Source organism: Crocuta crocuta, unplaced genomic scaffold (assembly GCF_008692635.1).
Source record: "Crocuta crocuta isolate KB4526 unplaced genomic scaffold, BGI_CrCroc_1.0 scaffold118, whole genome shotgun sequence".
NCBI lineage: Eukaryota > Metazoa > Chordata > Mammalia > Carnivora > Hyaenidae > Crocuta > Crocuta crocuta.
The window spans coordinates 12,802,451-12,817,385 of NW_027551558.1; the positions used below are offsets into that span (position 1 = coordinate 12,802,451).

Consider the following 14,935-nt stretch of genomic DNA (forward strand, 5'->3'; position numbering starts at 1 on the left):
GGCGCGCTGATGCTCAAGTGCGTGGTGGTCGGCGACGGGGCGGTGGGCAAGACGTGCCTACTCATGAGCTATGCCAACGACGCCTTCCCGGAGGAGTACGTGCCCACCGTCTTCGACCACTACGCAGGTAAGCCTCGGAACTGCTGACTAAGGGGCCGCTCCCCGGGCCGGGAACTTTGCANACGCACGGGGCCGACCTCCTTGACCTTCCCACGGCCTCCTCCCGATTGCCCCAAACCCCCGGGGGAAATACTTAGGGCACCGGGTGAGAAGTGGCTACGGGACTTGGGAGAAGGGAGTGGGCAGCGGGGATCACATCACACCCCGGCCTCACGCCACTTAACAGTGAGTCGGGCACAAGAGAAAAGGGGTGACATCTCCCAGGGAGCGCCGCATGCTGCCGGCTGGGTTGGGTTAAAAGAGGATGGGGAGCGGGATTGCCCCAGACCCTAGATAATTGAGCTTCTCTCCCCGCCCCCACTTCTGCCCTTGCAGTCAGCGTCACCGTAGGGGGCAAGCAGTACCTCCTGGGACTCTATGACACGGCGGGACAGGTGAGTGTCTTGGCCCCTGGCCGACACCCCCTTGCCTTTCCTCAATTCAGGGTGGCTGCAAATGGCCTTTGGAAACTGAGGTGTCTAAGAGGGAGGGTGTGTCTGCGAGGGGCCCCTCTGGATCGAGTCTTTATTTCTTTTCTCAAGTCCGCAAATTAGGAAAAGGAAAAACACACGCACACACGACCCATCAACAAACCTAGCCCAGCCCACCCCATGTGAGCCCCTGTGCTGTGAAAGTTTTTTGCCTGTGTGTGCTTTCTGTATGGTGCCTGGTGTGTGGGTCCCAACTCCTGTTGCAAAGTGGCAGCGGCCAATCATGAAGCGCCCTTATTTTTAGTTGCAGATGACCAGGTCTCCCCCTCACAGCCTCTGTCTGGTCCCTCATTGGTGAGTGGTCTGCCTGCCCGAGGAACCTGATTGGTGCGAAATGGCATCATCTAATATGATGGGAAGGCATTTGGTCCTGGTTATGTTTATTACAACATCATTGCACTCTGGGACTCGAGTCCCTGCAAACGTAATTTGTGGTGTTACCAGAGGACCACAGGGGAAAAAGAAAAGAAAAGAAACAACAACCATCCAGCCACTCCCTGGGGTAGGGAGGAGGAAGAAGGGTTAGGAGTTCAGTATGAATCTTGGAGGAAGCTTTTTTTCTTTTTCCCCCTTCCATTGGAAGGCCAGGTGACTTCGTCTGGGTTTTCTTTGGGAGAGATTATTGTGCAGAAAGAAAATGCACACTCCTCCTTAGCAAATCAGAGGTGGCTCCTGAAGGATTAGTCTCCTCCTCACCTCTGTCCCAGCCGCCCTCTTCCTAGACCCACTTTTGCTGCTGGGATGATTGTGTGTAATGAAGTTTTGCAGAACCCAGCCCTGTGATTAGACATGAAGCCCTGGGCAGAAATTTCCACGTGTCATGCAAACTTGAGTCTTTGCGGCCCTGTGAACAGCTGAGGGGCTTAGAGAGCGCTTTGGGGGATGTCTGATAGTACAGTTTCCTTTTCTAGAAAACGCCTTACAAAAATTCCCTGTTCATTTATATGCCAGATGCCTAGCACTGAGTCAGGCAACACAGGTGCTCGATAAAGGGGAGCTATTCGTTGTAGCTTTTCTAGATTTGGATTTCAGGACTGTGGTGCCAGGTTAGAATCTGGAAAACGTTTACTGAGAGTATCTCAGTGTGGCTTCTGGTTTCCAAACTGTTAAGTTAGAGGAGCATCCGAGGATAGAGAAACTGTTGGCAGTGCAAGGTGCCAGAGGCTGCCCCCTTTCACCAGACCGCCCCAAGTGGGTACAACCAGTTCTTAGCTTTCCAGGGCTCCTTCGGGAGGCCTGCCTTTTCTATTATAGTTGTTGCTTACTCTGTCAGAACGTATGGAAGGCAGGAGGCAGAACTCTGTCAGTTAAGTAAGACCAACTTTTGAGCCACACAATAGATAAATTACTGGTTGAAAGGGGAGAGGTTTTTAAACATCGTCTCTAATTTTAACTTCTTTCACTAGCACCTCTTCCCTTTTCTTCTGTAACTTGTCACCATGACCATTTGTTTGACCACGAGCCCTGTTCAACAGGATGTGTATACATCAGACCTCTTCTGTGCATCTTCTGTGCACCAACTCATATTTAGTGAGTTCCTTCTGCATATCAGGCATGGGGCAGCCACATGCAAATATTGTTTTATTTTCTCCACAAAACAACCCCATGAGATAAGTGATATTCTATCTTTGCAGATGAGGAAAACGGGACTCCAAGAAGCTAGGTAGCTGACCTAAGGTCACACAGCTACTGACAGGCATTGCTGGGATTAGGACACATGTCTGAATTTGCCCCAGTCTGAGGTAGTGATAGCCACAGGAAGCGACAGGAGAGACTGAGATGCTGCCTGGGTTGATGGGATTCCTTGGTGTGTCTATAGGGGACACAGACCTGGAATCTTGATAGCCATTCTCTGAGTTCGGGTCGTATGCAACCATTACTGAGGAGGGAACCCAGATCCAAAGAATCATCCGAGGTTGGATCTACTCGTAAAACCGGGGCTTCCCATAAGTCATTATGATTGCTGTTTCCCATGGAGATTGTAAGATACAATACCAAGTGGGATCAAACTGTTAGTAAGGTTCAGGTATTACTGTTTTTACCCCGTGGTGGGACACCTGCTCTATTGGCCAAGATGTGTTTTAGGCCCCCGTGGTGTTTTTCTCCGTGTCTGGAACGTTTCCTTTTAGGTCAAAGTTAATGATAATTCACTTTTCAGCATTTAAGTGTTTATTACTAATAAGCCATCTTAGCAATGTCATCATCAACGAGATGAAGTGAGGAGTGCCCACTGGATCACTAACTAGCACTTGTACTAAGCACTGGGGACTACAAAAGAAAAAGTTGAAGGTAGGGCCCTGCCATGGCTGATGATAGGTAGAAGTACCTGAACCAGATATCCGTTCATGTGTGTTACATAGGAAATTCCTGTGTTGTCATAAGATCCCATGCCTCTATGAGGCTGTATCAGGTTACCTTCTTACAATAAAAATAACGATAAGCAAACACACAGACATGTGTACCCAAACATACATACACTTTTAAGCCTTACGGACAGCAGAGGAAAGCCCACAGGCTTTAGAACCAAAGACACCTGAGCTCAGGTCTCTACCTTGCTGTAGTGGTCATGGCGATTCCAGCTTTATTTAACCTTCTTTGTGAGTTAGTAAAATATGCGGACCGTTAGAATCCATGCTGCAGTGCTGTAGACTGGCTTAAACTGTTCAGTGGATGTAAAAACAGCTGACACTGTTCTTCCCTAACAGTAGATGGGTATAAATATTATAAGAAATTATTGTACTGCACTCTGGGCAGTTTTGTTAGGGCAACGGGGTCACAGGTGGAAGCGGAGAGTGTGTTGTGTCTGGAGTCGGTGATAGAAACTCCACTAGATGCCAGATCCTAGGACCTTTTCACTGGCGGTGTGGAGTCAGCTTTGTACTTCCTGATTCCCACAGTCCCCATGGACGCTGTCCAGTGTTCCCTGCTCTGAATGCCCTGTCATATCAGATGGTTTCCTTTCTTGCTCAGAGCCTGCATCCCTAGTGATGTGAGAGAAACTTAGAAAAACTAAGAGCTCGGGACACACTTTGAGAAACAAGTCGGGTGTGTAGGTTTCAGTTGATTCTACTTTGGGAGGTAAGAAGGGTTGAGGAGGAAGTGCATGGGACTGGAAAGTGCCGCTTTCTCTCCAAAATGTTCCCCCAGAATGTTCACTCGCTGTATTTGAATAACAGCCGTAGGGCCTCCCTTGGGTTGGAACTTGAAGTCTGTGTGCTTATTCTTGGTCTCCTCTTTGGCCGTAGTCAAGTTCAAAGCCATAGGCAACATTCACCTGGTTTACATATTGGGAACGTAAGAGATGACCATAGCAGATGACCTTTTTCGCCTTCCAGAGGAGGCTGCTTCCCCCTTGCCCTCTACCGCTATTGATAGGGAGTGGGGTAGTGGGGAGAGGAATGGGTATGAATGTGAGTGTTTGGGGCAGCTTTGGTCCCTATCGTGGGCTCTGCCTGGGCACCTCCTCAACATCCCCAACACCAAAGGGGAAGCCCCCTCTCTTGGCCACGTCCCCGGGTGGCCCAGGAGCAGCCCTGACATTGTGACTGCCCAGCAGTTCGGAGTGGAAGTTGAGGACAGTGGTGCCTTCCTCCTCCTGGGGGCCTCGTAGAGGGGTCTGGCTTCCGGCCTGGGCCTCTGCGGAGCTTCTCCTTTCTTGCCCTGCTTTCAGAACTTCAGGGTAGGCTCTGCAGGAGCCTTTGTCCGCTCAGGGAGGGCCTGGAGAGGCAGTATTTTCCCTCTCCTGCCTCTGTACTGCTTGGAGCGCAGGGGAGGTGGGAAGAGCTCTCACTCTCTGTGCAGACGAGCTGGCGGGGAGCTGCCTGGCGAGCTGCGGGCTCCAGGCTGATCTCTTAATCCTTGGCAGGAAGGCAGAACTCGATACCCTAAAGAGGGAAGGACCAGCGCCCAGTTTATCCCAGGTCTCAGAATACCCGCACTCAGGAGGGTGTGTGTTGGGGGTGCTTTGGGGTTCCCTTAAAGTTCCAGATGTAGCCACTGCCTGGGTGAGTGGAAGTCCATCTGTGTGCTTTCGGGTGTGCTGCTGCTACGTCTGTTCACTGCAACACACAGATTCAAGGATGCGTACATGAGAGCCATAAATACCCTTCACTTAGGTGTCCCTGGGGTTGGCTTTTCAGTGCCAAGGGAGATCTGTTTCTTACTTGACAGAGCCCAGCAGCTGTGGCTGACCTCCAAGCCCTCTGGGCAACCAGGGAAGTACTTTCCCTCCAGAAGGGAATATCCAGGGGAGGCAGCGTTGGAATGCCCCGCCTTCTGTGTGTCTCGAGGGGCAGCACCTAAGGGCCTAATGANCTCCCAGTACCTGTGTAGGTACACGCCTGCCAGATGAAGAAGTTGAGAGTGAGTAGGCGAATGCAAAATAGACAGAGATGTAATTAAGAAGAGGGTTTTCCTTACTTTGGAGGGGGCCTGCGGGGAACCTCAGGAGGGCTCGGAAAACACCCTCAGGCTGCAGGTGTCAGAAGACCCCCACTGCGTCCCTGAGGGGCCCCCTCGGGAGAAGTCACAGAGTTCCCCCCCAGCACAGCTTCAACAGGTGAGCTGCTGGCACCAAGCATCCTGCTTTCCCTTAGTAACCTACTGTAGATTTGTCGTCTGTGCGTTTTTCCCTAACCTTTTTAGAAGCTATTTATATCCCCAGCCTGCACCATATTACACTGAATGCTGGTTTCCTCCTCTGCGTTGGGAAGGTGGACGGCCTTTGTTGGCTCCAAAGCCTCTGCGGTGACTGCATGCCCTGTGCTCCCCTTCTTGTCGCTCTGATGTGGCTTTGGGATAGGTTAGCTCAGAGCCCAGTCCCACCAGCAGGAGCCTCAGGGCGGGGTGATGGGGGACAGCCTGCATCAGTTCCGAATGGTTGATCTGTGTGCCGAAGGGCCCTGTCCCCTTCCTGGCCGGCTGATCTGGCTGGCTCCTCCACTTCTGTCATGATTTTCTTGAGGTTTACCGCCATTTACACCCTGGGAACCAGAGCTTCCCAGCGGGTGTCTCAGAAGTGGGTGGCACAGGTGTGCTCGGACCCCCTCCTCTGGGCTCCGGGACGCGCCGAGTGGGGAGGGGCCGTGTGCAGCCTCAAGGGCCCCGAGCCTCTGTTGTCATTTGGGCGTGTGCCAGGATGCCAAACAGTGTTGTTTGACAGCTCATGGGTCAGGGGCCTTGTGGCAAACTGGGTGTTTGCGGTTTTGTTGTGGAATTGGGGGCTTTAGGAGATGAGACCTCATGGCATTAAAATATGACAAAACAAAGCAGCTTTCCCCGGGGGTATCAGTTTCTAGCAGGGACGCATGTGTTGTCATGCGTGGGCACTACTGCCCAGAGGTCTCAGATACAGAAGAGCAAACTGCAAGTTGGAGGGAAGGGAAAAGCAGTTACGAAGAAAGAAAACCTAAGACCACACAGGTCTTTCGAAGCTAAAATTCTTGAGTCGCAGCTGGATGTCCATTCCCTCCGAGGGGCTTGGCTTTGCCCTAATTTGGCAAGCCAGGATCCAGGAGCCGCTTTCCGTGCCCTCAGCACTTTGCTGTTCCTCTTTTAGTTTCTGGCAGGCAGCTGCTTTGTACGAGGAAGCGAGGGAGCGAGCATGGGGAGGCCCTCCGAGGAGGCTGGGTAGCCGTGGCCGGTTCCCGGGAGCGGGCCCGGGGCTCCCCGAGTGGATCCACTGCCTGCCAGTCCCTCTGGGGCCGATTCCTGCTCTCTCTGAACTCCATGAGGACCGAGAACCTGGTCCTTCTTTTTCTCCACCACGTTTCCTGCACTTAGTCTGGTGCCTGGGGCATGGAAGGGGCACAACAAATATTTCTCAGAGTGAGTCGATTCTCATTTGGCTTCAATTCATTTCTGCTAAAAGGTTAACCAGAGACTAAGGCGATAGCCCTCAGATGATAGCCTCAGGCACACCCGGTTTCTTGGAGAAAAGTTTTATTTAATACAGAAGCCTCCAAGGTTCAAAGGAGTTCTAGGATGGAGGTATACAGCAGGCATCGGTTACACCCCCACCTAGAGCCTGGGGGCTCAGTGGTCACCGGTGCACGGTCTCCCAGTACTTCCCTGAGGCCTCTCACATCTAGAGCTTCTGAGGAGGAGGCAGCTTGGCCGTGAAAGGGCGGGTTTGGGATTCCTCCCCAGACCAAATCTGAGTCCCAGCTCCTCTTGTCTGTAGCTGTGAGGCCGTCGGTCAGCTGGCTCTTCCCTCCCTGCACACGGGGGAGATAATGTCTACCTCACCGGGTTGCCGTGGGGATTAGAGATGGTGCGTGTGGTGGCCCTGGTCACTCTCAGCTACCGTGGGCTGAGTACCAGGCTCCTGCTGACAGTGATGTTCCAGGCCAGCCCCCACATTACTCTGCCAGGGCCCACTCCCCAGCGAGGGTCTTGACCTCTTGGAACCTCAGTTTTCCTCATCTGTAAAATGGGGACTATAGTTGCACCTCCTCGTGGAGTCATCAAATCTGAGCTTCCCAGCTCCTAGGCTCAAGGCGTTGGGGTAGGGCCAATAGGCAGCCCTGGGCTTGGGCTGTCCAGCCTCTGTCATTTCACTAAAGGCCCCTCCACCCTACTGTGTGCAGAACACATAATGTCTTCCCTGTCTCATGAATGAAAGCCTGGGGAGCGTTGGATTAAACGAGGTTGNGATTTCACTCAAGGCCCCTCCACCCTACTGTGTGCAGAACACAGTCTTCCCTGTCTCATGAATGAAAGCCTGGGGAGCGTTGGATTAAACGAGGTTGTGCAGGCAGAGGGTCTTGGGGAGCTCATATTCTGGGTGAGAAGGAAGGGCATGGGGAGCACAGGCCTGGGGGGTCCCAAATGTGTCTCTGTGGACCCCAGATCCCTGGTATTGGTGTCAACGTATAGAACAGAGCTGATAACTAAATTATGGAGTTTTTCACTCGGTAACTGACAACTCCGTAATTAGAGAGATATTAATCTGGTGCTGTGTTGCTTGTTGATTTTAATAGAAGGAACACGAAAGTAGGGGGAAGGGATTTATTGTTGTCACTGTTTCGTTTCAAGTGACTGGTGGGAGTAGGGAACCAGCCGCTTCTCTCCCAATCCACAGGCTTGCCAGCCCCGCCCAGACTCAGGGTAGAATTTGGGTTTTAATAACGACACACTCTTCGCTGAGTGACATTTTTACAGAGCACAAAGCATGTTGCATTTGGTACCTCCCAGGGGCCTCTCTCTCACCTGCTCTGTGAGTAAAGGAAGCAAGCGGTGTGTGCCTCATTTTTCAGGTTCAGAGAGGTTACGACTCGTTCCAGGCCACGAGGCTGGTGACAGGCAACAGCAAGATTCCAGGCCAAGCTGTCCCACCCCAGGCCCTGGGTTCCTTACATTAAATTGCCCACGCTAATCAGCATGATGGTGTGAAATGTCTCTTGCATCGCATGTATTCTGTTGTTGAATGTTTCACACAAAAAGTACTTTCTAAGTGCATCGCTTTTCTATTTTTTTAAGTTTATTTCTTTATTTTGAGATAGAGTGCACACGTACGTGTGCTTCTGCACGGGGGAGGGACAAAGAGAGAGAGGGAGAATGAGAATCCCAAGCAGGTTCCGCACAGCCAGCAAGGAGCTGGACGCAGGACTTGAACTCATGAGCTGTGGGATCGCGACCTGAAGTCAGGCGCTTGACCCACTGAGCCACCCAGGCGCCCCTGGGGTATGTTGCTCTTCTAGCTAGAAGGGCTGGTAGAATGTGTGGCTATAAGTGGAATAGTTCAGGCTGCCGCTAAAATGACTGCTGTAAACACCATCCCCTAGAAGATTAGGGTGTTTTGTTAATTTGTTCATTAACCTACACTCTTGCTTAAAAAGAGGCCTCCCCCTAGGCGATACAGGTACAGATGGCTGAGGTGCTGGTGAGGGTGTGGAAGGAGCTCGGTGCTCTTTGTAGACAGGTGTAGCCTCTGCCTGGGAAGGGGACCAGGGGACCAGGAAAGTTCTCTGCTAACTGATGCTGACTTTCCTCCAGCCGAGGAGGCGGGACACCCTCCCCACTCTTCTTGACCTATTCTGCCTGCTGGCCTTGACTTGGCAGGAGCTTGCTGTTTGTGGGCTGGGCTGCCGGGCAGGGCGGCTGTGGTGCCTGTAAAGGTGCCTTTTCTGTCCCATAGGGACTGCCCTAGGCCTTTCTTTTCTCCCTCTAGGGGAAAACTCTTACCAGGTGAAACAGTTTCAAATCTGTGTGTCCCACTTACCACTGAATATTCCCTGTTTCCCACCAGAGACTGCCTCTCCCACCTGCCGCTCGCTTTGCTCACCTTCCTGAGCTGTCCCCGTTGACACCGCATCTGCCTGGACCCCCGCATCCTCCAGCTGGTGCTGCCGACGCTGCGGCTGTCACGATGCAATGATGACATTCATGCAGTTGGTCAGCAAACATTCCCTGAGTACCGCATCTGGCCGGGGGACCTGTGCTAAGGACAGGGCTTACAGGAGAGGCGGGCACTGGCCCTGCCCCGGGGAGCTCACGCTTCAGCCAACACTGAGTGATGGGAGGGGAGCCGGTGCCCCGCCCCCTCAGTTCACTGGGGGCCAGGGGGGCCAGAGAGGGCCGGGTTCTGTCCACAGGAAATGAACTGCTCCTGAGAGCTAAGCTCAGTAGGGGTTCTCCAGGTCAATTTGTAGGTGGAGAAAGTGCTCAGGTTGGATTCTTACACGTACTAGATGCTCAGCAAAAGTTTGAATTACTGCACTGGTACTCAGATGGGCTTCTCGAACCAAAAGACCTCTCCTGGGAACTTGTTAGGAATCCCGGTTCTTGGGCTCCACCCCAGACCTCCTAAATCAGAAACTCTGGGATGTGTCTGTTACAACAGACCCTCTGACGTGGGCTGTAAAGTCCGACTGCTGAGTTAATGAGTATTTGTGCACTTACTACATCCTCATAGCAAGCCGCCTCCCCCTCTCCCCCGTCCTCGCCCACACTCCTCCTCATTCCACTGCTCCCCACACTCCCCCCTCAGCCACATATATACCACACACATATGCACACCACACACACACACACACACACAGACTGTATGCATACACACTGCGCACACACAACACATGCACACACATGCACCCCTATCTTAGACACTGTCCCTGGAGTGCAAGGAACATAATGTAGTCACTTTTTAACCCCCACCCCAGCAAACACACCTCCATACACCCTGTTTCTAGTTCTTTACACAAGGTTGGGACTCTCCATATTTGTTGGAACGAACCGAAGCTCCCTACTCAGCTGTCTGGTGGAGGGCGGACCGAGGGCACTTTCCGGAGAAAATTGAAGCAGAACTTCCTAAGCTGCCCTTGGCTCCGTTGGTGTGCTTTCTGGCCCAGGACTGTGCACATAGTAGACTCCACTGGTATTCTTTGATGAGGTGTAAGTGCCAAGGCATTCTTTTCTCTTCTATTTTAAGCAGCTGGACAGATTGGGGCCTGAGCCCTGCTCTGTTCACCGTGGCTGAGGTTAGCACTCTGGGTGGTGACAGACCTGCCCCTGAGGACCATGCCAGTTTGGTTTGTGCTAAATTAGTTCCAGAGCAACAGATGGGCTATGACGTCCTTTTGTATTAAAACTCCCCAGGCAGGTCACCAAGAGCAGTTGGAGGAAGGGCTGTTACTCAAACATGCATCTGGGCAGTAATTACTCTGGCTGACCAAAGCTTTCTGTGTAAGTGTCCTTCTCTCCTGTTCTCCTGGCCGGCCAGCCGGCCTCCCTCCCTCCCTCCCTCCCTCCTTCCTTCCTTCCTTCCTTCCTTCCTTCTCCTCTCCCTCCCTCCCTCTCTTTTTTTCCAAACTTGTTCCCGTATAAGAAAAACCGTCCTTTCTCAAGTGGCGTAATGGTTGGGATTATAAATGTGTCGGCTCAAAGTATGCCCCCTCTTTAATGCTGCCATTGAGAGAGAACATTTACTCCCGATTGTCTGGTTCAATTAAAATTCCATTTATCCCAGCTTACTTTTCAAAGGGCTGTCTTCCCCCAGTGAGCTGGTTCGGGGCTCACACTACCTTGAGGTGTTTCTAGTGGGCTCTGGCTCTGCAGGGATGGGGAAGGGGCTGATGTGAGGGGAACAGAGGAGATAGGTGGCAGGGTCCGTGCCACACTGGGGGGGGGGGCGGGGTCAGGTGGGTGTCAGGTCTTTGTCTAGCCTGCGCAAAGTGAGAGGGTCCTTCTGAGGCTGAGGCATCCTGTGACCTCTTCCTCTGTGACTCCAGCCATCTTGCAGTTGAATCTCCTCATTGAATTTCAACTGAGAAATTGTGTATAGGTCCCAGTCTAGCATTTGGTCTTCCTCATGAATAAATCTTCACTCAGCACCCAGTTTATAAGCCCTCAGAAGGGGACTGCATGTGGTGCATAGCACTTAGCACAAGGTTGGGGGATCCCATAGGAGCTAGGTGAGTGTGGGGCTTAGGCAAATCTGTCAGAAAGATTATTCTGGAAAGAAACTTTCTGATGACTTGACATTGCCCCCATATTGGCTTTCTAATCAGCTCATTTTAAAGGGGATTCTGATCTGTCTGGACATCATTGAAGGTCTTTAAAATCAGATTATACGTGGTCATTTTAAAGCATGGCCCATTTAAGTATAATAGAACTCATTTCTTAACTCATAGTGTCCATTAGCAGAAACGCTGCCGGGGCTATTTGGATAAAATATTGACCAGGATGTGAACCATTTTCTGGCAAGTGTAGGAGTCCTTGAGTGTGTTTTATGTGAGGCACCCCTCCAGAGTGTCCTGTGGCACTCTGTTAAAGGCAGGCGGGAGGGGGAGTGGGCTGACTCCGTGACTGAGGAAGGGAGACACAAATGCTGTCTGCTCCCCTGGGGGCAGCTGCGACATCTTGTGGCCCCCACCCAACAGGGCAGTGTGGAAGCATCAGTCTGGCAAGCTGGTGTTAGGAAGAAAGTGATTCCTTAGAAATTCCTGGAGGACCAAACTGCTCAGTGTATAAGTTTACTTCTCCTCTCTTTTGAAAAATTGAGATTCAATTCACCTTCGGTGGCTTTTATATATTTGCGAAGTCGTGGGACCATCACCACTATTTAATTCCAGAACATTCTCATCATCCCCCGAAGAAACCTTATACACATTAACGATACTATCCATTCTCCTCTCCCCTCAGCCCCTGGCAACCACTAATCTACTTTCTGTCTCTGTGGATTTGCCTGTTCTAGACATTTCCTATAAATGGAATCCTACAATATTCGGCCTTTTGTGTCAGGCTCCTTTCACTTGATGTAATGTTTTCAAAGGTCATCCATGTTGTAGAATGGATCAGTAGTTCATTCCTTTTTATGGCTGAATAATCCTTGTCTTTCCTTTTTATTCCTTTTTGTCAGTCTTTCTTATGTGGACACTTTACCCAAGGCTCTGGGAACCAGCTTTTGGGTTCCGAGGCAGAAAGTAAAGGTCTACTGCCCGTGTGCTCCTGGCACTGTTTTCACCCCTTCCTCAGGGAGCCATGGGACAGTCTCCCCTCTCCCGTCCCAGTGTTCTGGTTCTGCCTACACTTCTGTTCATTGTCTCCTGCCCCCCTCCCCCACCTTTATAACTTTATTCACCAGATATCAGAGTATCTGTTAAATACAGGTGAGGTGAGGAATAAAGACCCATCAGATAGGAATTTAGACTCAAGTGGGAATACAGATAACCAAAATACGAGTAGAAATGGGATGTGCCATGGGAAGGTGGAAATGGCAAAATGTGAGGGCTGACATAAATTGTCTTTATGGCTGGCTGCTTGCCCAGAGCCCCACTGATAGCGGGGCCGTTGAGATTCAGAAACACGATCCCAGGCCTCCCGGATCATTGTGTCCATGGGTCCGATTTGTGTTAACTCCTAAGAGACCCAGATATAAATAAGGTTGCCAAAGGATTAATTTACCATGTGCTCTCGGTGGTAAAATAGACATAAGACATAAACTAAAACCTCACACAAAGAAGAAAAGCATACCGTAGCACCACCCATCTGGGGTTTTGCTTTCCACAGCTTTGGTTACCCGTGGTCAGCTGAGGTCTGGAAACATCCTCCTTCTGACATGTCGTCAGAAGATCAGTTAGTAGCCTCACAATGCCTATGTCATTCACCTAACTCCGTCTCATCAGGTAGGCATTTATCATCTCATATCATCACAAGAAGGGGAAGGACAGTACAGTAAGACATTTTGTCGGGGGGAGGGATCACTTCACATAAATGCCATTATAGTAAATTGTTTTAATTTGTTTTTATTGTTAATCTCTAACTGCACCTTATTTATAGCCTAAACTGTACCATAGGTCTGTGTGTACAGATCTAGAATCGGGTTCAGAACTCTCTGGAGTTTCAGGCATCCACTGGGGGGTCTTGGGCTGTATCCCCATGGGGTACTGCTATAGCCAGGGAACATCCAATATTCAGAGGTACGCAAATACAGACTAGTAAGCAAAGATATGCAAATACGGACTTTTGATTTTACCTATCAAATTGGACAAGATGAAAAAATTGCTACCGAGGAGTCAGAGAACCTGATGCTCTGGGCACCGTTATTGGGAGTAAAACTGGACCCGAATTGTTTGGGGGTTAATTTGGCAAAGACCATTTCAGTGACCCATTTCTACGAATTTATGCCACGGAAGCGTTCAGAGCACACAGAAATTTACGTGAAACTATATGTTTCACAGTGATTTTTATAATAGTGATAAATTATAAATGCATTAATGCGTGGTAAAATGGGATTTGTTAAATGACAGCATGATGTATATTGGAATAATCATAGCCATTAAAAACTGCTTTCAACAAATATTTAAAGATATGTGAAAAGGCTAATGATGTGTTAAGTGTGAAAAGCAGGAATCGAAACTATATATAGCATGATTACAACTTTGAAAAATATGCACATATATAATATGTGAAGAAAAAATTGGAACAAAATTGTCAAAATGTTAGTGTTTGGCTCTACATGGTGATATTGAATATTTTTAGAAATTTACTTCTTTATACTTTATGCTGTTTTTTAAAAAGCCATTTCATTTGTATTAAGTTGTATATGCACACAGTTTAAAGACCCAACAGTTTTATGAGATCTTATTGTGGAGAAACAAAAGATCACTCTCCACTTCCCCTACAGAAAAGCCATTTCCTACTCTCATTTAACTCTTAGCTTTTGGGGCGCCTGGATGGCGCAGTCAGTGAAGCATCTGACTTCAGTTCAAGTCATGATCTCGCAGTTCGTGAGTTTGAGCCCCATGTTGGGCTCTGTGCTGACAGCTCAGAGCCTGTAGCCTGCTTCGGATTGTGTGTCCCTCTCTCTGCCCCTCCCCTGTTCACACTCTGTCTCTCTCTCTCTCAAAAATAAATAAACATTAACTCTTAGCTGTTTATTTTGGTAAAAACAAAAACTGTCTTTTGACTTCACACCATGAATGATGAGGCTTTAGCTCTTTCACGCATGCCTTCCACTTCCCATCTATCCTTGCACGGTAGCTAGAGCGTAATTTCTGTTGGACCACTGTTCAGTGTTTGTATTTTGATCACTATGTTGTCTTAGTTGAGCCATGTAGTGTACTATAATTATTCTTCCCTTCTTGTACCACCTTTTGTTCCCTGGAATTAATTATCTTGCTTCTTCCCTTGCTGTTTTCACTGCATGTGTCTCTGTTCCACCCCGAACTTGCCTTTCTGTGCAATCAAACATGTCATATATTCTATCAGTTTCTTCTTGGAGACACCTGTCGTGAGACTTGTGATGTGCTCCAGTCTGGGCTGGTCTCCTCTAGCCTGCTGCACAGCTTGGGATTGTCCTTCATCATTTTGGGCGTTCCCTTGGGATCTGTGTCTTGGATTAGATCTCTGTTTTTCTTTTCTTTTCTTTTTTAAGTTTATTTATTTTGAGAGCAAGGGAGCATGAATTGGGTAGGAGCAGAGAGAGGGAGAGAGAGAGAGAGAGACTCCCACTATCAGTGCAGAGCCTGCTACGGGGCTCAAAACCCACAAACCGTGAGATTGTGACTGGAGCTGAAACCAAGAGTTGGATCCTTAATTGACTGAGCCACCCAGGTGCCCGCTACTTGTATTTTTCAAGTCTTCTTGGTTTAGTCCCTCATTGTGCTGGAGCATATCTTTTATTCGTTTTCTCAGAAAAGGTACACTGTAGGCAAAGCTTTTGACGCCTAGTATTTTTCAAAATGTTTTTATTTTCTTCATGGCTGATTGACAGTTTGAAAATAGATTGGAAACCTTTTCTTCTTCTTCTTCTTCTTCTTTTCCTCTCAGAATCTTGAAAGCATTGC

General features: G+C 49.7%; 1 protein-coding gene across 2 annotated transcripts in view; it reads left to right on the forward strand.

Annotated features, from left to right (window-relative positions):
• The first annotated feature begins 6 nt into the window (after window positions 1–6).
• The window catches only part of RHOQ (ras homolog family member Q), a 38,856-nt gene continuing 23,927 nt past the window's right edge, over window positions 7–14,935 (forward strand). For both annotated transcript variants that reach the window (XM_077749296.1, XM_077749297.1), the window contains exons 1-2: window positions 7–127; window positions 496–554. In XM_077749296.1, the coding sequence (XP_077605422.1) occupies window positions 10–127; window positions 496–554 (177 nt within the window). In that variant the 5' untranslated portion in view covers window positions 7–9. The remainder of the gene's footprint in view (window positions 128–495; window positions 555–14,935) is intronic.